The sequence below is a fragment of the Vigna radiata genome, chromosome 8 (genome assembly GCF_000741045.1).
Source record: "Vigna radiata var. radiata cultivar VC1973A chromosome 8, Vradiata_ver6, whole genome shotgun sequence".
NCBI classification, from domain to species: Eukaryota; Viridiplantae; Streptophyta; class Magnoliopsida; order Fabales; family Fabaceae; genus Vigna; species Vigna radiata.
This window is the reverse complement of record NC_028358.1, coordinates 42,888,706-42,913,588: the sequence shown is the minus strand read 5'-3', so window position 1 is coordinate 42,913,588 and position 24,883 is coordinate 42,888,706. Positions and strand designations below refer to the sequence as shown.

General features: G+C 30.7%; 4 protein-coding genes and 1 pseudogene across 4 annotated transcripts; all 5 read right to left on the bottom strand.

The window, feature by feature from the left end:
• Positions 1-384: 384 nt before the first annotated feature.
• Positions 385-2,996, bottom strand: LOC106770927. Its single transcript, XM_014656781.2, has 4 exons — positions 2,750-2,996; positions 2,570-2,663; positions 2,026-2,235; positions 385-1,197 (listed from the first exon to the last, which is right to left on the bottom strand). The coding sequence occupies exons 1-4, from the start codon at positions 2,831-2,833 to the stop codon at positions 479-481; spliced, it is 1,107 nt and encodes a 368-aa protein (XP_014512267.1). The 5' UTR covers positions 2,834-2,996; the 3' UTR covers positions 385-478.
• Positions 2,997-6,813: 3,817 nt separating this feature from the next.
• On the bottom strand, positions 6,814-9,524 carry LOC106771631 (protein DETOXIFICATION 14). The gene is made up of 7 exons (XM_014657624.2): positions 9,143-9,524; positions 8,362-8,906; positions 8,175-8,261; positions 7,978-8,034; positions 7,629-7,867; positions 7,319-7,524; positions 6,814-7,060 (listed from the first exon to the last, which is right to left on the bottom strand). The coding sequence occupies exons 1-7, from the start codon at positions 9,380-9,382 to the stop codon at positions 6,998-7,000; spliced, it is 1,437 nt and encodes a 478-aa protein (XP_014513110.1). The 5' UTR covers positions 9,383-9,524; the 3' UTR covers positions 6,814-6,997.
• A 1,219-nt stretch (positions 9,525-10,743) lies between these two features.
• LOC106770700 lies at positions 10,744-13,173 on the bottom strand (annotated as a pseudogene).
• Positions 13,174-14,830: 1,657 nt separating this feature from the next.
• LOC106772493 (pentatricopeptide repeat-containing protein At3g53700, chloroplastic) lies at positions 14,831-17,549 on the bottom strand. Its single transcript, XM_014658919.2, has one exon. It carries the CDS (start codon positions 17,397-17,399, stop codon positions 15,138-15,140), a length of 2,262 nt encoding a protein of 753 aa, XP_014514405.1. The 5' UTR covers positions 17,400-17,549; the 3' UTR covers positions 14,831-15,137.
• A 1,910-nt stretch (positions 17,550-19,459) lies between these two features.
• On the bottom strand, positions 19,460-24,305 carry LOC106770932 (protein DETOXIFICATION 12). Its single transcript, XM_014656787.2, has 7 exons — positions 23,990-24,305; positions 20,935-21,479; positions 20,708-20,794; positions 20,526-20,582; positions 20,186-20,424; positions 19,849-20,054; positions 19,460-19,737 (listed from the first exon to the last, which is right to left on the bottom strand). Exons 1-7 carry the CDS (start codon positions 24,230-24,232, stop codon positions 19,693-19,695), a joined length of 1,422 nt encoding a protein of 473 aa, XP_014512273.1. The 5' UTR covers positions 24,233-24,305; the 3' UTR covers positions 19,460-19,692.
• Positions 24,306-24,883: the final 578 nt, after the last annotated feature.

The window sequence follows — 24,883 nt, the reverse complement described above, 5'->3', positions numbered from 1 at the left end:
AAGCATTGAAGGGATAAGACTAGTCTAGAGCCAAAGTAGCAGTAGACATAGAAGCTGTCTTAGGACCTGATATGTTTTTTAGGTTAAACGTGAAAAGGATGTGATTTTGAAGCGAATATGACGTAAATCTATACACCAGATATCATGAATTCCAGTTATTGAAATTATAACAGAAATTGGAACTGAACCAATTAGATTTCGATTAATACAGAAATTATAATTATTTTCAAACGCAGGAGATGAAGATAGTATTCAGCAATCTTATTGATATCTAAGGTCGACCAGCGGCTTAAGCACACTGATATATATATATATAGATATATATATATATATATATATATATATATATATATATATATATATATATATAATTGTCAATCCAAATGATCATTTTCAGAAGTTCTGCAACGTCAAATTCATTGAACACATTCCCCCACCCAAATAATAACTAATTTAGTGCAACTGGCTAATGTCAGAGCTACTTATCGGTTAATGTTATATTTTTCAGTCTGGCTGCTTCATCAGCAATACTATGATTACTTAGTTCAGATGCAAGCTGTCTCAGTGAACTCCTCAAGCCATTGCATGGCTCCATAAACACATCTGATGAGCCTAAAAGTTCTTCTACCTCCCCTTGCACAGTATCAATAATGCTGAGGATTTTCTCCGAACCTGCCTTTATGGCAGGAATCTCTTGCGGGGGATAAAGGCATGCCCCAATCTCATCAATCTGTCGACCAAGTTCCTGACACAATTGCAACAATTTCTCCATCGAATTTACAAAATTGCTGTTGTCACTTGGTTTTTCCACCTTAAGCAAGCCAATGATGGAGTGAATGAGTACTTTTATAAATGAAAGTGTATCAGAGACCACCTCAATTGCTCTTTCAGCCACTTCCATTTCTTCAGGCGACAAGTCGTTCCCTATATCATCTTCACTTGAATTACCATCATGGGGCTCTGACGCTGCTTCTAGACAACTCTCACCGGAAGTTTTGTCAACTTGATCATTGGATGAAGCAGGCTTCAATTCTTTCATCTCACGAAGAACATCCTTCACTGAAACAGCAACCTGCGTCATTCCTCGCCCAATTGCTGTAACATTTGTCGAAGGAGTCTTTTTAAGGGCAGAACATGCTTCCCATACAGGACCAACCAATTGTGGTACTGATAGTTTCTGGTCTTTAGAATGGGTCCCTGTTGGTGTCCATTAAAAGAGAAAAGTTGTCAACAATACCAAGAGATTAAAAAACAATATGATAATTAGAGACTATTCATCAGAGAATGCTGCATGCATTCCAAAACCAAAAGGATCCTTAATCAATGCGTATTAAACTAGAACTATCTGGGATTTTATTAAATCAAATTTTAATTTTAAACTAGATTGATTAGATAATAAATAAAGTAACTGAAGTAGATTCTCTAACACCGTACTTGCGAAGGGAGAAAACTCCAAATCACAACAGAAAACCATACCTCGTATATGGTCTGTCCCATACCTTATTTAATGAATCTCTCCCCCGACTTTTGTAGTATAGTATCGAATAAATTTTAATCAATAAAAGAGAGTATTAGGGAGATTGTGTTTCTAGCACAATTCATATATCAACTCCATAGCCACCAATTAAATAATGACAGGACTCTCAACATCACAAAAAGAAAAAAACGGCATAAAAACCTTCTGTGATGAAAACATAACGTTATAGGACGAACTTAAAAAGCATCTCTACCACCAACTAAGTATCTTAGATAGGGTCCATCTCTTTCACTATCACTTAAATCATGAAATGGAATCGTCATCAGGATGCATGTTTTCTCCTGAACTCAAGCACGGTATCCCATTCTACATGTCTGGCAGAGTATATAAAAGGCATGTTTTAGGAGAAGCATGTTACCATTTATATTGCTCACATCTAGCTTTTAGACTCATTCGACAGTCCAGAATCACAAAGAAAAAAGTGTTATTATTACTGACCAGAACGTCACTAATCATCATAGAATAGCATAAATTTATAATCATCATACCATATAAAGAGATTGTTTCCTTCATCAACCTGAAGCTGGAATCAACAACTTGCTTCACCGATGCATGAACAGCAGAAGACAGAGTAGGCCCCGCACCAACTGTACTACCATGGGAAAGCAAAAGGAAACCTTGTAGAGTGTTGAAGTATGATGCCATATTTTCCTCAATTGCTTTGAACTCTGGCTGCTCCCCGGTCCAAAGCATTCCCACTGCAGAAAAGCAAGACATAATTAATAACACAATTGAAAAACTAAAAAGAAATTTTCTGATATCCGAATATTGCAATTCTTAATAAACAGAAGGCAAAAAAAAAACACTGAAAATCTTTCCCCTTTCATTAATTTAAGAATAGCAACAATGTTCAACACAATTCAATTCATGCAATCCCTCTTACCCTGTTTAGGAAACCCTCGTGAATGATCACAACACTGAAAACTAAATAATGACGGGGAAAGATCTAATTTTGGGAGTGCTAGAGAGCAAGATTGAAGAAAGGCATTAGAAAGAAACACAATTTAGTGAGTGAAACTAAGAATGCCTGACCTGTGGTTGCTTGTTTAGAAACTTGGTCACCCATCTTCATGACATCGTCCCAGGTAACTTTGGTCGCAGAAGACGGCGGTGTTTTATCCAAAACCTAGAAGGGGTGTGAAGAAAAATATGTTGAGGAATGGTGATAGATAGCAGAGTAGACAGGAACAGAGAAATAAATGGTATCATTACCTGGAGGGTTTCGTGGATAGTGGCGAGGTGGGAACCAAGTACTAGATTGAGATGTTCTTTCTCTTTCTTGGATCTAACAGCCATCTTCTACCCTCGTACTCTCCACAGCTGCACGCAGCGTTTCGATCTCCAACCAAAGCTTTCTGCCAAGTGACAATGGCGGTGACGGCGTTGGGAAACAGTGCACTCGCAATTGAAGCTCGGAATAATAGGGGTTTATGCCTGCGTGGCACTTCTTTATCAACAATAAAATTGAAACAAAAATGCATTATATATTTTCATATGAAAAGATTGTCATATAGATTATATTTATTTATAAGAACGAGTGTTTGTTTTATATAACTAAAATTTAATATATTAAAAGAGTATTGTAAACCGATTTAGTTCATAATTTAAATATATTGAAATACAATTTAGATATATAAATATATAGATAAAGAAAACTTTAAGATTGTTGAAAATTAAATTTTTATCTGTTAATAAAATAATTTCTGAAATATTTTTTTTAGAACAAAGGAGAAAAATATATTGAAAATATTCAATTAAGAAAGTGCTAAATTACATCTTGGTTTTATTTGTTTAAAACTTTGTGAATAAACACTTGGAATTTTATTGTACTTTATTTTATTAGAAAAGTTAATATGCCTTATTACTGATTAAAAATTATAAAATTAAGAAAAATATTTAATAAGAAGTGTAAAAGGGATATGCTTTTCGAATGTAAGAGGTGTATTTAGCAATAGGCGTAATCAAAATAGCATCTTTTCACTATTTTTATTTATTTTAAAAATATTTTATATCTCTTTATTATTTTTTTTATTCTAAAAATATTCTATACTTCTCGCTATTTTCAATAATCTTTCTCTTTGTATTAATGGAACATTTACATGGTTCAGATTTGAACTTGTGATATATTCTCTTACATAAGTTTGATTTAATCTTATTTTCACTGTTCAATATAATTTTTTTCTTTACATTATTTAATATGGTAAAATTTTGTTCTAAATTTCTAAAAAAATGTGTATATATATGTATGTGTTTTTTTACATTTAATATCTATAATTTTTAACATTATATTATGTTTTAACTTACCGACATGTTTAACTCAAATAACTTGAATAAAGTATTTAATTTATTAGATAAATAATATAAAAACATTATTAAATACTTAAAATATAAAAGAAAAGTTATTTGTTAAAGATTTGGATTTTCTTAGTTCTTTCGTCTATAAAGTTAGTATATAATAATAATAACATATTATTATTTACTATTAATATTGTTATGTTTATTATTTTGTATTTGTATCTAACTTTTAAAGTTTATAAAATGGCAAGTGGTAGAAACACTAATATTGAAGTTTCCTCTGAATTTTATATTTTGTAATATATCACAAGTTTAAATTACTTATTAATGTAGAAAGATAAAGATTGTTAAGATAATGGGAGATGTAGAATATTTTTTGAATAAAAATAAATAATTAAAAAATGTAGAATATTTTTAAAATAAAAGAAAATAGTGGAAGGTGTGGGAACACTCCGAAAGTGAGGGAGCAACACCCTTCATATATTCCTACACCCTAAAATTCATTTTTGGAATACATTAAAATAAATCTGGAATATATATTTTTTTAATATACAATCACCCCACTTTTATTTCTGAAATAATTTTCTGGAAACTTTTGATGGGGTGCACTAAGAAATTTGATAGGTGCAAGAAGCGTTTGTCTTTGTGAAATATCCCTTATAAAACTAATTAATTTCAGTAATGTTTTCGTTTATGTTTTCATTTCATAAACATATTAATACATTTATAAGTACACTTGATTTCTTTAAATAATATAATTTTATAAAATAAATTAACTGCAGTTAATATTTTGTTGAGAAAGGTTTATACAGCATTACGAAGTACACAACTAAAGAAACATCGAAAATTATTTCTAACTATTAATATTTTTAAGCTAAAAAAATTACAAAAGGACTTTACTATCGATTTATATTAAAGCAATTTATTGAAATATGGTTTAATTATAATGTACACCTTTGATTTAACATAAATTTAACGAAATAAATAGTTTATTTTGCCAACTACTTCTGAAAATTTACAAGAGTTATTTTTCAAAAATAAGTTAAACAGCATACATTAAAATATTTTCAAATAAAACTTTTCAAAAAAGAAAGAAGTGACAAATAAAAAACATTTATTCTAATTTTTTTAAGACTTAAATACTATTTCTAGTCTTTATTTTCGTTTAATTTATTCAATTTAATTTTAATATTTTTTTGATGTTACTTTAATTTTTGTCAATTTTATTTAATTTGATGTTTTTTAATGCCGATTAAATAAATAACAAACAGTAAACATTAAATTGTGTATATCATGTATCAGTTAATGAGTTTTATTCTGTTTTAATTTTTTTAATTTTAAAAAAATCACGTGTTAAGTCATCACACGGAGTCAATGACACAGGTGAATGAGGTGAATGTTGGTTTTTTTATTTGTTATTTTGATTTATTTTAGTCTCAATTCTTTTTTAAACAAAACAATTTTGTTTCTTGAATTTAATTTTTATATAAATGTTATACTTATATTTTTATTAAAATTCATAATTGAATATTTTATTTTAAGGTTTTAGTTTGTTTAAAATTAAAATAAAAGTATAAATATAATTAATAGTATTAAATTTTAAAACTTTTATTTTAAAAGTATAAAAACATATTTAACCAACTAACCTTAAATAAAAATATAGATTATAATAAAAATATTTTTATAATATTTATATTAAAATTAAATTTATTTTTAATTTAAAGAAACAAAATTACACTACATTTAAAAAAATTTAAAACTAAATAAAAGTAATAAATATAGAAACTAAATTAAACAAATTATTTTACTTTTAAAAAAACTTGGAACTAAAAAAAATATCAAGAATTAAATTGAATATAAATATTGATACATGACATTGACTTTAACATGATATTAACATTTTTAAAATAAAAATAAAAGAAAAAAAATATGATTTATCCTTAATTATTTAAATTATGTTTGTAAAAATATTAAATTGGAAAAAATAATAAAAATTATGTCGACATTTATGCAGAATAATTGTATAAGATAAGTATTACACTCATATAGTTAATAGAACAATTTAAAGATAAAAATTCAATTGAAAAGTTTTAAAAGTTTGAGATCCCATATTCCACAAAAATTTATTAGGTACTCAATATAACTATATCTTGAAAATAATGTAATTGTTCATGAATTTTCCAGTCCTTAATTACTATAGTTAATACCAATAATTAAAAAATCATTAACAAAAACGTCAAAATTTTGAAAACAAAAAATTGGGGATACTAAAAATAAGATGATATTTACAAGGACTTAAATAAGTCAATTATTTAATATTAATTTTACGTTTTAAGGATAAAACAGAGAATAATTATAATAATAATTTCTACAATACACTTACTTTTAATTTAATATAATTATTTTCATTCATGAAAGTAGAAAACACATTTTATTATTTTTTTCTATAATATATTGGATTTTTTATATTAATATAATATCAAAATCAATGTATAAAGAATAAATTATAAACACTAAGAAATAAAACATAAACATTAAAATAAATTTAAGAGTGAGAAAGTAAAAATAGTATATATATATATATATATATATATATATATATATATATATGTATATATATTACTTTTGTTATTAGAGATAAAATATATCTCTACAATATATTATAAATATGTAATTACTTTATTAAATTACATACTTAATTGATTTAATTGTCTTTCTTTTTTAAATATATTTGTTAACTTAATTATTTAATATATTTTTTTTTTGTTTTAGCATTAATTTTACATAGTTAGGAATAAACGCCAACCATGTTAGTTTAGCAATAAAAATGGACAACATTAATTAGAATTAAAAATTATTTTAAATTAAGATGATAAAGTTATGAATAAACAATGATATATTTATTATTTATATAAATAGGATAGTTTAATAATATATAAATAATAAATATATCATTTATTGTTTATCCATACACTTTATCATCTTAATTTAAAATTTAAATGTTAATGGAAAAAAATGTGCTATGAATCCAAAACGGTACTTTTACTTTTCGTAAGGTACAAAACCTTTGCCAAAATTGGGTTAGAAAAAGGTCACAAAATATTGTTCCACTTGACCTTTTCCGCAACCAAACATGCTTAGCTTTAAAAAATCTTATCCATTTGCTTAAACCAACACATCTTCTACAGAAAAACTTCCCTGAAATATCATTTCCCTTGCTTTAATTGCCTGCAATCACAGAGATTTCATAAATAAGTACAATTTATGTTAGTGGCACATGTGAGCTCTAAAAGCCAAAGTTACCAATACATGTCTAATCTGAATGGGTTAAGATAATACTTTTCTTTGAATATGAGAGATAATTTCTCTGTTTTAAGTTTCATATTCAGAATGTTCGGTTTGCTATTTGAGAATACATAACATTGTGAACTTGTGTTTGGGATTGTGTCAAGTGCAAAGTCACAAGATTTGGAAGTGGAGGCAAACCTGTTCTTCCCAGTTTGTACATGTTGTTATGAGAGATAACATAACTGTTTGACAGAATGCGCCAGTGATTATTCCTATCCACAACCCTTTTCCTCCTAATTGAAACCAGAAGCTCAATATAGCAGCAGTTGGAATTCCAAAAACATAATAGGCTCCAAGGTTTACATATGCTCCTAAGTGCTGCCATCCACATCCTCTAGCAATACCTGCAATGGACAAGTATTAAAGAATTAAGTTTTATGGCACAACTCAGATTCCATTGTACAAAAACAGTGATGTGTATTTAAAAGTACTTCAAACAAGAGCCAACCTGATAGGGTAGCATGCAAGGAATCCAGTATAATAGAAAGACTCAAGAGAGAAGCCATATTTGTGACATAATCCGCCACGTCCTGTTCATTGCTAAATACATAACCCAAAATCTGCCTGCAAGAAAAAATGATTGAGCTCACCAGAATGGCCTCGGAAGTTGCAAGAGCCATGGCAGCATAAACACACACTCGTGCGGATTGTGGACTTCCAGCTCCTAATGCATTTGAAATTCTAGTGCTGAATAACAACCCAAAAGAGAAACCAATCAGAAAGAGAGAAAAAAAATCGTTGCTATAGTATTGTTATTCAAGAATATGAATATACACAGATTATTATGAATTAAAAACCTTGCAGCTGAGCCAATTGATTCTGGGATAGTGTAGATTGCTGTGGTGATGTTTAAACTGGTAAGAAAAGAGTTAACAACGAATAAGCATCACTTCAATGAATCAAATTCAATATCTGACTGCGAGTAACAATTTGAATGCAGATTTTAAAACACACAAAACCATCCATGTCTGGAGGACTGAGACAATTTGCATACCATATGGATAAGACTGAAGTTTCTAGTTCTGGATTTGGTAGAAGACCAGAAAGCAAGATTACTAGCTCAAATGACCACCATTCAAGGCTGCAAGGATCAAATATGTATGAAACAAACCAAGGGTGAAAGTTTAAGGGATAATAAAAACACAGCATAAAAAGATGAAACAGAAGAGGAAAAACCTCACCATATCATTCCAGCCGAAGGAATGGCATAACGGATGAATTCTCCAATCCCATCGAATAGTTCCATTGAAATTGGGACTCGAGTCTTTTCACATTGAGTAGAGAATTTCATATATAATCCAAGTAAAATCACATTCAGCCAGTATGAAGTGCTGATAGAAAGTGCTGCTCCTAAGTTACCGAGTCCAGATTTAAAAACCATTAACCAACTGAAAGCCACATGGAAGAAAAGTGTAATGGAGGAACTTATGAAAAGGGGACTGATCAGGCTTTGCATCAAGAAGAATCGAACCAAAGTCTGAAGTGCTGCATAAGCAAAGAGAGCAGGGATCATGCACAAAGCAAATTTTCCAGCTTCTTGTGAAATCAAAGGGTCTTGGCCAAGTATAATGAGCAGCTTCCCCAAGTACACCCACAAAAGACTCAGAGGAAGACAAGATAAAGTAAGCGAGACAATTGCAGTGTAAATTTGAACACCAAATTTTCTGTATTGCTGTGCTCCATATGCTTGTCCACATTGAGTTTCCAGTGCACATGACATTCCAAACTGTTTGTACAAAAGTCAAAATGCAATTAATTCTCATATATCTTACAATTCACAACTACTACCAAGTACCTTAACATGCATCCGTTTCAATATCCCATGAGTGTTAAAAAAACAACAGCACTCAGAACATAAAATAAAAAATAAAAAAATTAACTTTTTTTAAAAATAAATTCCCCTCCTTTGATAAAAGACTGTTTCATATTAATACGGTGTGATAAAAGAAAAATAAGACTTACGATGACACTGAAGCCAGATACAGCACAGATAGAGATGGCAATGGCTGTGCTGGAGAGAGCAAGCTTACCCAAGTGACCAACCATCATCAATGATATCATTTGTAGAAAATACTGTGACAAAGTCACGGTAACCATAGGACCTGCCAAATAACCGACCCTTTTCACCTCTTCAACAAACATACTCCATCTTATTATGCCTGAATCGCTCTCTCTCTCCTTCTCTAACAGACCCTTTTCCATATCCTTCCAAGGGTTACAGAAAAGTTGTCACCTTGTTGCGACGTTTTACGTGAAAATGTCACTGGTGCAATCGAAGGTTGATGTCTGGTAAAATAAGCTATTGATTTAGGGTACAAAACACAACTTTCTTATGCGTAAACAGTTTTATAAACCTTAAAAAGTTATCGGCCTTATATTTTATGTGGCTCGTGCTGTCATATTTTATCTGCTCGTGGTGTAATATTATTTTTTTATTTTCTATATATTTATACTGTAGTTTTATTTTAATATGAATATTTTATAAGACTCATATTTTAATTAATTTTTATTTGTATTTTAAATTCTGTAGAACTTAAAAAATAAATTTCTTGTGTGAGTCAAAATCTTATTTATAATTTAGAGTATTAAATTTGTATAGGATAAGCATATTTTAAGATATATCTTATAAAACCTAAATCTTGGGTTTATTGTTGTAATTATAAGAACTGCGTTGAAGATGTACTGACAAGTTATTTTGTTAACAAATTGCGGCGGTAAGATAGATTTTATTAAATTGTTTTAATTCTTTATATAATTACTTTAATATATTTCAAACTTCATCAAATACAATTCAATTTAAAATAATATCACTTTGATTTTTAAAATAAAATATTAGATTCATGATAAAAAATTACATGAGAATAAATATTATTATTTATGAATCAAAACCAAAATAGTTAAGTGTAACACAAAATATAAAAACTTTAAAATGTACAAGGAATAAATAACCATGACAAAAAGAAAAATTAGTCTCTAATCAAATCATTTCAAAACTCTTCCACTAAAACATACTCTAATGTATAAATGATTTCATAAATTTAATATAAATAAAAGTTTTTATCCTAAAAAATTAAAAAACTACCCATATAATTTATCTTGATTTTTTCAAGAATACAATCGCAAGAAGTTATATCAAGATATTAACCTTGCTGTTCAACTTAAGTCAATAAATATATAAAATTTTTCATATTACTTTAAATTATTTTACTTTTCCTATTTTGAATATTAAAAAATATATGCTTATTAAATTTATTTAAATTAATGTAAATATTCACTTTAATAATTTTATATGTAATCATGTGTTTAAATAGTAAATAAAATATTTTTAATTAAATAAATTTCTTCAAATATCGTTAAAATTAATTTATACACTTAATAATTTTACTTATATATCTTTATTCAAATAGTATAAAACATTACTCAATCAAACATATTTTCTATAAAATATTACTTTAATCAAACATATGTAAGATAGTTTTGGAAATGTATAACAAATAAAAACGTAAATATGAATGTGTCATGGACGTGAATGGTAATAAATTTTTTCTCCCCTCTAATTCGAAAGTCACAGAAATTTGAATTTTTCTACGATCAAAATTATATATACACTTAAGATTCTTCTCCGCTTGCTTAAGCTAATCCATCTTCTACAGAAAAACTTCTCTGAAAAATGTTTTCCCTTGCTTCAATTGCCTGCAATCACACATATTTTAGAAATGAGTACAACCGAATTAGTACATAAATGGTAGCAGTAAATGTTCAAAACTGATAAGATTTCACGAGTAAGATTCTTTGACCATTAAGAGATAATTTCTCCGATTTAAACATTTTCAAAATGTTTAATTTGATATGTGTGAAGATATTACATGGTGAATGTGATGTTTTTGGATTATGTCAATTGCAGAGCCACAAGCTTTGGAATTAAAAGCAAACCTGTTTTTTCCAGTTTGTACACATTGTTATGAGAAGTAGCATAGCTGTTTGACAAAAGGCACCAATCAATATTCCAATCCACAGTCCTTTCCCTCTAAATTGGACCCAGAAACCCAATATTGCAGCAATTGGAATTCCAAAAACATAGTAGGATCCAAGGTTTACATATGCTCCTAAGTGCTGCCAACCACATCCTCTGGCAATACCTGTAATGCAAAAAGTGTTACAGTGTTATATTTTTTATGGTAACTCAGATTCCACTGTATAACAACATTGACGTGCATTGGAAAGTAATTTAAAGAAACAAACCTGAAAGGGTACCATGTAAGCAGTCCAGTATAACAGAGAGACTTAAGAGAGGAACCATTTCTGAGACATAATCCACCACGTCCTGCTCATTGCTGAATACATAACCCAAAATCTGCCTGCAAGAAAAAATTATCGAGCCCACCACAATGGCCTGGGTAGCTCCCAGTATCATGGAAGCATAAGCAGATACTTGTGCTGATTGTGGACTTCCAGCACCTAATTCATTCGAAACTCTAGCGCTGAATAACAACACGAAAGAGAAACCAATCAAAAAGACAAAAAAAAAAATCCTTACTACACTATTGTACTGTTCATGAATGTGAATATGCACAAATTAATGAGTCAGGATTTATGAGAATCAAAACCTTGCTGCTGCGCCAATTGATTCTGGGATTGTGTAGATTGTTGCGCTGATGTTTAAACTGGTCAGAAAAACAGTTAACAATAAAACAACAAATTAGCATCATTTGTATAAATGGAAATCTATAGTTGATTAGGAATAAAAATTTCAACACAGATTTTAAGACATACAAAGTCATCTGTCTGAAGGACTAGGATTAGTTATACATACCATACGGATAAGACTGATGTTTCTAGCTTGGATTTGGTAGAAGACCAGAAAGCAAAATTAGTATTTCAAGTGACCACCATTCAAGGCTGCAGTGATAAGATATATAAGAAACAAATCATGGTTGAAAACCAAAGGGAAACAAAAACACCAAATAAAAGAAAAAATATTATAAAAGGAAGAAACTCACCAAATCATTCCAGNTGAAGGAATGGCATAGCGAATGAATTCTCCAATCCCATGGAATAATTCCATTGAAATTGGGGCTCGAGTCTTTTCACATTGAGAAGAGAATTTCATATATAATCCAAGTAAAGTCACATTCAGCCAGTATGAAGTACCAATAGAAAATGCTGCTCCTAAGTTACCAAGTCCCGATTTAAACACCATAAACCAACTGAATGCCACATGGAAGCAAAGAGTANTGAAGGAACTTATGACAAGAGGACTCATCAAACTTTGCATCAAAAAGAATCGAACCAGAGACTGAAGTGTTGCATAAGCAAAGAGAGCAGGGATCATGCACAGAGCAAATTTTCCAGCTTCTAGTGAAACCAAACGATCTTGGCCAAGTAAAACGAGAAGGTTTCCCATGTTCATCCACAAAAAAGAAAGAGGAAGACAAACTAAAGCAAGAGAGACAATTGCAGTGTAAATCTGAACACCAAATTTTCTGTATTGCTGTGCTCCATATGCTTGCCCACAACGAGTTTCCAGGGCANACGACATTCCAAACTATTTGACATGCGCAAAAGACCGAATGCAATCAATGCTCAAATATTTAAATGTCCCTTATGAGTTGAAAAATTAATAGCATAACGACAACATTAAAAACTAGCAGCTGTATTTTTTTTCAAATGATTTTCCCTCCTTTGATAAGGAGATGCTTCAAAACTAAAAAACAGTGTGTGTGAGATGAGAAAAGAAGACCTACAATGACACTGAGACCAGAGACATTACAGAGAGAGATGGCAATGGCTGTGCTGGAGAGAGCAAGCTTACCCAAGCGACCAACCATCATCATTGATATTATTTGTAGAAAATACTGTGACAGAGTTACAGCAACCATAGGACCTGCTAAATAAGCAACCTTTTTCACCTCTTCACCAAACACACTCCATCTTATTACTCCTGAACCACCTTCTTTCACCTCTCCCTTCTTCTCCAAGAGACCCTTTTCCATATTCTCTCTAAGGGTCATAGAAAAATTGCGTCTTGTCAAGGCTGATACAAAAACAGCAGTAGAGTCATGGCATTTTATACATACTTTGCTCCAGACTGAATACAACAAATATTTATATATACAGTAACACAGAACCAGATTTTTTGTGCCAAGTAATTGTATTTCGAGGGTTTATAGATGAAAAAAAATCCTCTATAATAAAAGTTAGATGAAATTTTAGTAATTGGTTTCCTTTATTAGTTTAATCGATTTAATTTATAAAGAATTAAAGAAATTTGTGTTATTTAAGATCTTAAATGGGATCCTTTCTATTTTTTTAGAGCATAATCATTGTCTTTTTTTATTTTTTATTTGTATTAATAATATTGATAGGAAATATTTATTGAATTTGCTAATTAGTAATCTTCATATTACATTAATAATATTATTAGAAAATATTTTAGTTCCCAGCTCAAACAAGAAACCTTCTTACCCCTCAGATTTGATGTATTTTTTATTTAATAGTTTTAACTTTAAAATTTCATCAAATCCAGTTTTAATTTTTGGGTGTGATGCAACTTTTGAATCAGTATTACTTTTCATATTTAAAATTTGACTAAATGATAATATGTGTAAGAAAATAATCATTAGATACAGAGTTAGTATAGCATTTTAACTCTTCAATGTATATATTAAAGTAAATTTATGCTATTTATATGCTTATACCTTTATTTTAAATAGTTACAAACATTATTTCTAATCAAATATATTTTCTATAAATAAGTATATTCGATATGATCCTTTTAAAAACATATAGAAAATAAAAGAGGTAAATATGAATGGTATAAACCAGTTATAGATTTAAAAAATAAAAATATACTTGAGAATTTTTTCAAATGAATACAAATATTTCATCCTTTCACTATTGCACCCGTCTGTTCATAAAATGTGCCTATATGAAACAAACTATATTCTTTAAAGAATGGGTGTTTTCTTTTTTTTGTTTTTTTTTTAAAGAAAGTATGCTTATTTGTAAAAGGTGTATATAGAATAATGTATTTAATTAAAAAAATGTATTCATTCATCTAATAATGTCTTCTTTTTTAAATTAAAAATTGTAAAATATAACTCTACCAACAGTTATAATATTCTTTTAAAATGTTGTAATAGAAATATACACATATTATAATAATTATACTTTTAAAAATATTTAGTTTGAGTGAAATGTGTTTTGCCTCTAAGGTTTAGTAAATTTTAGATCAATTTGATTTTGAAAATAATAATTATACTTTTTAAAAATATAAAAAAAATATTATTTTATTATGATATTTATATTTTAATTTATATATCAAATAATTATATGAAAAAATTAAAATTAATTTTCAAAATATATTATACTTTTAATTTTTTTTAAATTAATCTCATCAAAACTTGTATTTTTTATACAATTTGTAGTTGTTTGAAATTTGTAGTTGTTTGAATCATACTTCCACGTGCATATAGCAACGAAGTTTGTACGGGATGACATTTGATGTTTACTTGAATTAGGAAGCATATTCTGCTTTGAAATATGAAGTAAAATGCTTGATGTATTTAACCATAATACCAATTTTAGATACTAGCATACCAAGTCCAAGTCAAATAAAAGCCTGCAATTCTCATCCTAGAACTAAAATAGTTAAAATTAACCAGTCAGCAAACTCCTTATGCCATAAATCCATTATGTAATGTTCATATGAATGGTAGCTACAAGTTACATGTTTACATTTTCCCCTTGAAACTGGAAACACACAAGACTGGAGAAATGGTATTATCAATGAGGCTAGACAGATGAAACCAACACCAGTGTTGAAATGTGTGCAATATAACTCCGAGTCCTGGGTTTTGGACACTATCGTATGTCAGCACCTTCAAAATAAGGTGATTTCCCTTCCATTACATTCTTTAAAACATCACCCAAGTGTTGCAGGAAAGCCTTTTAGTACTCAAAATCTTCTGGGCTTTTTCCTATCCAAAATAGCACCAAGATTGGCTAATGCATCATTAAATTTCTGAATCCTGAGGAGGCCTTTGATAATAGATGTTTCGGATTGTGAGAATCTTCCTTTTTCCATCACCATATTGATAAGTTGGACAAGGGTGTCCTCCCTTGATAAAGAGTAAAGACCTTCAGCCAAGAAACCAAATGACTGGAAATCTGGTAATATTCCTTTCTCCAACATTTCAACCGTAAAATCAACAGCCTCTTGTATCGGTCCTCCACCATTACAGAGGCCACGGAAAAGAATCCTGTATGATACAGCATCCGGAGGATCACCTTTTTCCATCATTTCTCTGAAAAGCCTCATAGCTTCGCTTGTTCTCTTCCTTTTGCAGAGTGCTTGAATGACAGGGTTATAGGCATGTGGAGTCAAGACCATACCTTTCATCTGAAGAGATCTAAGAAGCTTAATTGCAATCTCTACTCTCCCCGCCTTACACAGCCCCATAATAAGGGTCCCATAAGTTACAATATCCGGCTCACACCCATTCAAAGTCATATTCTGTACAATATCAGCTGCCTTCTTTATATCCCCCTGGTGGCAGAAATACTTAAGCATTGAAGTATAAGTGAATTTATCCGGCTTTAACCCTTCCATTATCAGCTGATCCATAAGCTGAGCAGCTTCTTCCACTCTCTTGCTCATACAAAGGCCATTAATAAGGGTGTTGTACGTCACAGAACTTCTGGATACACCCAACATCTCCATCTGATCAAAAATATCCTCTGCCTCCTCAATCCTATTGCTCTTGCACAAACCATCAATCAAAGTATTATATACCACCACATTTCTAGCACAACCACTTTTCTCCATCTCTTTCAGCAGCTTCAATGCTTCCTTAAGTCTCTTGTCTGAACACAGACTCTCAATCAATATACTATACGTAAACTCATCCGGCTCACACCCTTTCTCCTTCATCTCCCCAAACAACTCCATCGCAATCTCTCGGTTACTCGTCAAACACAAACCCTGTATCAAACTATTGAACGTACAAACATCAGGCAAAAACCCCTTGCTAGTAAGAACACGGGCAAGCTCGGTCGCCGCTTCAACATGATTCTCCTTACACAGAGTACTAATCAGTGTGTTAAAAGTCACGGTATTCGGCGAACAATCCCTCGAAATCATATGGTTGAGAATTTCAACAGCTTCATCAATCTCACCCAACTTACACAACCCAGAGATCAAAGAGTTATAAGTATAAACATCCAAATCAAACCCTTTCTCAAGCATAAAATCCATCATCTCCAAACCCTGTTTGATATGTCCGGTCCTACACAAACCACTCACCAAAGCATTGAACGTAAACTGGTCAGGGGAAAACCCTTCTTCATCATAAATAAATCTCAAAGCTTCTTCAATTCTACCTTCTCTGCAAAGCCCATTCACCAAAACATTCACGGAAACAGTAGTAAGCGTGCACCCGGACTCCACCATGAGTTCCTTAATCCTCAACGCGCCGTCTACGTCACCCTCCTCGATAAATCCCTGCATGAGCGTTGTGAACGTTTTCTCGTCGGGCCTGAGGCCGTGGTTCGGCATGTCCTCGAGCATGAGAATGGCAGGCCGCAGCTGGTGAGCCTTGCAGAGGGCCCGAATCAAGATGTTGAAGGTAGAAACGTCAGGCGCGACGCCGTCAGCCACCATCTTGGAGTGCAGCGTTTCGACGAGCTTGAGCTTGTTGGCTTTGACGAGGAGGTTGAGGGCGACGTTGTAGAAGCGCGTGCGGGGTTTGACGGCGAAGTCGCGTTCCATGAGGTGGATGACTGCGTTGATTTCGGCGTGGAGTTCCAAGTTGGCATAGGTTTCGAGGAAGATGAGGAAGGTGGACTCGTCGACGGGGCAGGCGGAGGAGTGCATCTGGTTGAGAAGGGATAGCATTGAGTCGACGGAGCCGACTCGGCCTAGTTGGCCCAGGAGCTCGTGGAAGATTGAGGGGTGGGCCGAGTAATTGGGCTGGGTAGAGGCCCATTGGAAGAGGCGGAGCGCAGAGGACTCGTCGGGCTGGCGGCGGAGGAGGTCGAGGAGTTGGGAGGAGGAGAAGTCGGGGGGGAGTGGGTGGTGAGTGGCGGAAGTAGAAGATGAGAGTGCGGAGGAGAATCTGAAGGTGGGAGAGATAGAGAAAGAGAATGAAAAAGGTGTTGTGTGGCGTTGGGTTATTACAGTGTAAGGAAGAGGGTGGCAGTGGATAGAAGATAGTGCCATTGAGACAAATTTGCAAACATGTGGGGTGCGTGAAAAATTGGGTGACCGCAGTAGCGATGTAGAGTGTGGATGAACTGGGAAGAGGGTTTGCCACTTGGTGGTGAAGAAGAAACAGTGATCCTATTGTGGGATGAGGACGAAAATGTTGTAATAGAGATATACATATATTTACAATTTACAATATGTTTAAATCTAATCAAATATTATTATTAAATTAAAGTATAAAATTTCACTTCACCTCGTTTTCCCTTTCTTCTCCCATACCTAAATAAATTGGGATATTTTTTTTAACACTGTTTAGTTTGGCTCAAATGTGTTTTTCCCTCTAATCATTTATAAACTTTAGGTCCATTTAATTTTGAAAATAATAATTATACATTTTTGTTTTGGGTGAAGGATTAAGTATCTCTAAAATACATTTTTTCAGATTTTTCTTCGATTAATTAAGGTTGTCTTGAACACACGTTTAGTTAATGTCTGAAGTCCAAAATGTCTTAATTCCAAATTATTCTACATATACTTGAAATGTTGATAGCCAAACACCCAACAAGTAGAGTTTTCCGGTAAACTTGTTTAAAGGTTGTCCTTAATATTGTTTAAGATTACAAACAGTTTGATTTTATTGTTTTTCATACCCACTCATCCGCAAACCTAGACCGTACGGTCATATGACACAATTTTTAAAATATAAAAAAAGTTATTTTATTATGATATTTATATTATAGTTTATATATTAAATAATTATATGAAAAAATAAAATTAATTTTCAAAATATATTATACTTTTAACCTTTAATTTTTTTTAATTTAATCTCGTCACAACTTGTATTTTTTTATACGATGTTGTAGTTGTTAGAATTGATGATGAAAATTGTAAACTTATGAACTTTAAAAATTTAAAATAAAATGAGAAGATAAAATAATAATCATATTGTTCATTATCATTCAATAAATAGTCTCATCTAGTGTTGTTAAAATGGATTGAGACTCGTGAACTAACTTGTTTCATCATGGGTTTAGGTCGAGTTGGATTTAAAAAAAAAATTAAAATTTTGATACAGACTAATTTTGAACCTGATCTACTAAGAACCTAGCTCTCCCGGATTGAATCCATGATAAGTCAGATTAGCTCGCCAAAACACCTAATTTTGTTTATTGTGCTTGTTTTTAAATTATATTTGGAATTTAAAATGATTTTATATTGTATTTGGACTGCATTATATTTTTTATATTTTAAATTGTCTTTAAAATTTAACATAATTTTAGATTAAAATTTATTTAGATTTGAATTTAAAAAAATGTTTATTTATTTTTTTTTGGAATTGAATAAAAAACTTGTAAATAAGCGAGTTAGTTTAACTCACCAACCTGTAATGAATCACATCTAATTTAAGTTTTTTTATTAACTAATAAACTAGTCGAATTTGATTAGTTTATTAAACAACCAACCTATAATAGATCAAGTGATTCATTTTGACAGCAATAGCCTTATTATCAAATTAATAGAAAAATCATTCAATTAATAATCGTATCATCAAATTTTAAAAAATAATAATTACAAAATATAATTGTATTTGAGTAATCAATTATCATAAAAAATGAATAGAGAATAAATTGAAAAAGATTCAAATTTATCATATATTTTTTAAACTTTGTTATGCTAAAAACAAATGAAAGTCAACGTTTATCATCTATTTAATAATATATCTTTTCAAAACATTAATTATTTTAAAAAAAAACTCACAACAATTAAAATATGATGTTAATATATATATATATATATATATATATATGTATGTATGTATGTATTTATCTATCTAATATCAAATATTATAATTATATGAATATCACATATTTGACTATCAAATAACAATAGAAGTGTAAAAATATTAAATATGTGATTAAGAATTAGATTAAAAATTTAAAGATAAAATCAATTAATATAAATTTTTTATATTATGAAAGATGTTTTAGTAATTTCAAATAAAAATGAGTATTAAGAAAGAAAATACCGAAACGGATATATATTTCTTATTTATGTTTGTATCCCTACTTTCTCAATTGGGGTTCATTTGCCACCTCAAATTTAACATGTCAAACAAACAGTACAGCAGACACTACTCTGGAATATCAAATAAATTGGCAATAGTGATCTTTGTCCTGTTAATTCACAAAAATTGCTCTGAGTATTCTTAATCAGATGCACGAAAGTTTCACAAAGCCAAGAATTCATTACTCCTAACACATGAAAATGGTCCCCATTTTTAGGAAACTGGCCTTTGATTAAGGGCTTCTCATACCAATTCATCATCGAATAACCTCTTTCTTGCCTTGATGGCCTGCATGATAAAACCAAACAATTGAAACACAATGTGCAAAAGGGTTAGGAATCATTTCATTGAACTAAAATTTTGTTTTAACTTGTCAGAGAAAGGTTAGAGCTTTAATACCTGCTTTTCCCAATTTATGTTACTGGTTATGACAGAAAGTAGAATAGTTTGAACAAGAGCACCACATTGTATACCAATCCAGAGTCCTTTTCCTCCCACTCGCACCACAAATGCCAATATGACAGCCACTGGAATCCCACAAAGGTAGAAAGCCCCAAGATTTACATAAACTCCTAAATGTTGCCATCCACAACCTCTTGCAATTCCTGAACCAAAGCATTATTAAATACATTCACAAAAACTTTTTCAATATCTAATGTTTATATAAGAATCAAATTAAAATATTTATTAAATGTCAAAGATACCAGAAACTTATTAATCTATGATATAAGGTTACCTGTTTGAACACCTTGTAAGCTGTCTAGTATAACAGATATACATACGAGAGGGGCCATGACAGTGACATAATCAATAACTTCCTTCTCATTACTGAAGACATAACCAAAAAAATGGCGGCAGGCAAAGAGTGTTGCGCTTACTACACTTGTCTCAATGACTGCAAGAGACATTGCAGCTAACACAGCAACACGAGCAGCATGTGGTTTCCCAGCTCCTAATTCATTTGCAACCCTTGTGCTATAATCATCGAGGGGACAGGATAGTTAGCTTAGATATACATACTCAAGGTACTGTAACATGTAAGCTGTGTAGAATGAATGTTATGTATGCGGTGTTACCTTGCTGCAGCACCAATTCCAAAGGGTATTGTATAAAGAGTTGAAATAGTGTTTAGACTGTAGAAAAATGACAAAAAAAATCAGTTCAGTCACTTTAACTTATAAAATCTCATTAAGAGAAAATTGGGAGCAGAATAGATCATGAGTTGCAGTTTAATTAAAAGGGAGTGTAACATACTTACCAAACTGATAGAACTGAAGTCTCAAGTGCTGGATTTGGTAACAGCCCTGACAGCAATATAAGCAGCTCATACGACCACCATTCAAGGCTGCCATCATCAGCATGAATGCAAAAAAAATGCATGTTAAATACTAATTTTGGAAAAAAAGCACAATACATTACAGGTGGAAACTGTGCAATTTGATAAAATGAATAGGTAAATATTAACTGAACAGGAAGATTAATCACCAAACCATTACTGCCGAAGGGATGGCAAACCGAAAGAACTCCCACATTCCTTTAAAGAGATCCAAAGAAATGGGTGCACGGGTTTTTGCACAAGCAGAGGAGTATCTCATGTATAATCCAAGCATAATCACGTTTGACCACATTGAAATGCTGACTGCCAATGCTCCACCAACATTATTCAGCCTTGTTTTGAACACCAGGGCCCAACAAAGAGGTATATGAATAGTGAGTGTGACAAAAGAAGTTGCAAGCATGGGAAGAATCATACTTTGGATTTGGTAATATCGAACTAATGGCTGTAGAATTGCAAATGCAAAAAGTGCTGGTAGAAGCCAAAGTGTGAACTTCCCTGATTCATGTGAAATTAGAGGGTCCTGGCCCATGAAAACTAGTATGTTTTCCATGTTGAGCCAAAGGACAGACAGGGGAATACAAACCAATATGAGAGAAAAAATGGCAGTGTATGTTTGCAGTCCAATTTTTTGATATTGCTGAGCTCCATAAGCCTGTCCGCAAATTGTCTCTAGTCCACTAGCCATTCCCATCTGTTAGCATACAAAGATTTTCAAACAGTTACCGGGGAAGAAAATAATGATAAGGGTTAAATATGTTTTTAGTGTCTATACTTTGGGACGATTTTGGTTTTAGTCCATTTTTAAATTATGGTACAATTTAGTCCTTCAACTTTAGAAAACTTTGGTTTTAGTCTTTTTTATCAATTTTTTTTAACTTTATTTGTTGTTTCAAACACGTTTCATTATAACATTTGGATTGTTTACACTGTTTGACACATTTTTGCTTCAATGTTAACTAAGAAACGTGCTTGAAACAACAAATAAAGTTTAAAAAATTGGTAAAAAAAGACTAAAACCAGAGTTTTCTAAAGTTGAAGAACTAAATTATACCATAGTTTAAAAATGGAGTAAAACCAAAATCGTCCCAAAGCATAAGGACTAAAAACATATTTAACCTAAAAACATTTAACCCTAATGATAATTTTGAGCTGGATAACAGTTGATGCACAAGATAACTAATTACTAAACACAAACATCACTGTTACAGTCAAAATATTAAGAGGAACAGTTCTCTTCTTATGAATCAGTTTTATAATATTGAATTAGTTTCTAACAATTATTATGCATTCTTGCTTACTAAAAAAATTCAAACAAGATATGAGTCTAACATATAAGTAATTGATATCATTATGTACCTAAAATCTTAAAATAATGGGTTAAATCTTTTACTTTCTGATTTCTATGTATCTAATATGGGACATGGTCTCAGGCTTAGACTCGATAAACATGAGAATTTTTTATTGTTTTTAATTATTGAAAATAATGAGAATACAAGGTTTTACATTTCATTCAACGGTCATTAATATATTAAAAAACCAAGTATATTAATATATTTTTTAATAATAAAGCAACGGATATGACATGACAAGATAAAATCATAAAAATACAAAAGAAATAAATGGTATCTTTCTAAAGAAGTGCAGTGCAGGTTCTGAAAGGTAAAACTCAAGTGTCCCGTTGAATAATTAAAAATACTGGTACGAGTCTCAATTACTCATCTCATCTCATCTCGTGTTACTTTCACAGAATCAAAATCAAACAACGTGGCAACTACAGCGTTTTTGTTCATAAGAATTTATGATCTGGGTCCTGTACAATTAATAATGTTTACGGAGTGGGCCAATGAACTGTTTAGATTAAGCATTAAACACTATCATTTTATAGTATACTTTTAAGAAATTGAACCCTCTAAAATTATAATTTATTTAAGTACTCATTAACTTAAAAACGGTTTTGTTTTATATTTTTTACTTTGGAAGTTTTTAAAAGTACAGTTCACTTATGACTACTCACGACTTGACAAACTTAATTAGAGTTAACTTAACTAAATTTGATTGAGTCGAATTTGCTGAATTTAATTGATTTTCAACAAAAGTTGAATTTGACTAATTTTTTATTAAAATTAATTTGATCAAATTTTGGTTAAAATCGATTCGACCGAATTTCAATTGTTGTTGTCCTATTCAAATTCGGTTGAATTTTGATCGGGATTAACTCAGTTAAATTTTGATCAGAATCGACTCAATCAAATTTTAATCAAAACTAACTTGATGGAGTTTTGAGCGTAGTCGTCTCACTTGATTTTAAGTTATGGTTGATTCGGATGAATTTGGTTAAATTTTAATTAAAATTGATTCTATTGAATTTTAGTTCTGGTCGTCAGCTGAATTTTGGTCAGAACCGATTCAAATGAGTTCTAGTAATGGTAATCTTGGTTAATTTTCAATGGTGTTCGTTCTAGTCAGATGCGGCCAATTTTTGAACCAGACATAATTGTTCGAATTTAATTGAATTTCAGTCCAGACTCATCTCAACCTTTAACTCAACTTAGGTTGTCTCAACCTTTGATTCATCTCAGGTTGTCTCAACCTTTGTTCTAACTCATTTTAAACTTTGACTCAAGTTGACTAGGATGACAATGAATTAGATCAAACACTAATAGTCTAAATCCATGAAAACTCAACCTAAAACTAGTTTACTACCTGCCGTTCTAAACACATTTATAGACATTTTAAAAGTTAATGAATACATGTAGATATCCATAAATATTAAAAAATATATATATTTTTTAATAAAATTTAAATAAAATAAAAAATATAAAAGTAAAGTAAAATTTATTTTTAATTAAATTTAACTTAATAAAATATAAATTAATTTTATTTAAAATTAAATTAAATAATAAAATATAAATTAAATCGGACTTGTATATAAAAGGATATTAAAATATCTAGCGGATAATAAATATATAAATAGTAAGTGCCGGGATTCTTTTGCCAACCTTAGTCTGGACCTTGGATCTTACTCGACCTTGAGTCCAATTTGACCTATTCTAACATTTGCCTAAACTCACCCATCTTAATCTTTTGTCTGACTCATCTTAATGTTTCGCCTCTCAAAGTAAATGAAATGATTCGTAGACCTAATAATGATACGAGGAAGTTTAGATGAAACGAATAATAAATAATGAAAAAGGAACTTACAAGAAGACTGAAACCAGACACCCCTGCTAAGGAAATGGCTAAGGCGGCGCTAGAGAGATAGAGTTCACCCAAATGACCAACTATCATGGTTGCCACTATTTGCAGCAAATATTGGGAAGAAACCACAGCCACCATAGGCCCTGCTATTACACTTATCCTTCTCATTTCTTCACTGAAACCACTCCATCTCACTCTTTTTTCTTCACTTTCTTCTTCATGCTTCTGTACCAGACTTTCCTCCATGCTTCCAGAGACCCAGAGAGAGCGAGAGTTTTCCTTTGTTTTCTTTTCCTCCTTTATAAAACAGAGTCTACGCTTTCAGTCTCAAATCACTCTCTACTTTTATAAATTAAAATATAGGAAAATATAATTTTCTTCTTGTCCTGTTTATTTGTTTGGAAAATAATATTTTCACAACACTTTTTGACAACTTTTCTTACAACGAAATATTTTATTGGTCTATTTGAATTTATGTTTAAAAAATATTTAAAACAGACCAATCATAAACTGTCACATATGCATTGTCAAAAAATTGTTAAAAAATGTTGTTAAAAAAAAGTTTTTCCTATTTGTTTTACTTAAGATTTTCTCAAATTTTGATTTCGTTTCTTTTTCTCTTTCATCATATAACTTACAGTTATTTTTTAAAAATAAAATGTTTTCTCTCACCATTTGGTACCAGCCATTTGGTACCAGCATCAGTTAACTGTGGTACATAATTAAATTCAAATAGTGAGATATAGATTTACTTAAAATAAAATGAATATAAAAGAATAAAATTCTTAAAGTAATTTTGATTTTTTTTTAAATTCGAAAAAATATTGACCTTTTATTATATTTTTCTAGTATCATGTCTTTTACCTTTTTACTTAGTAAGTGAGATTCATGACAGTG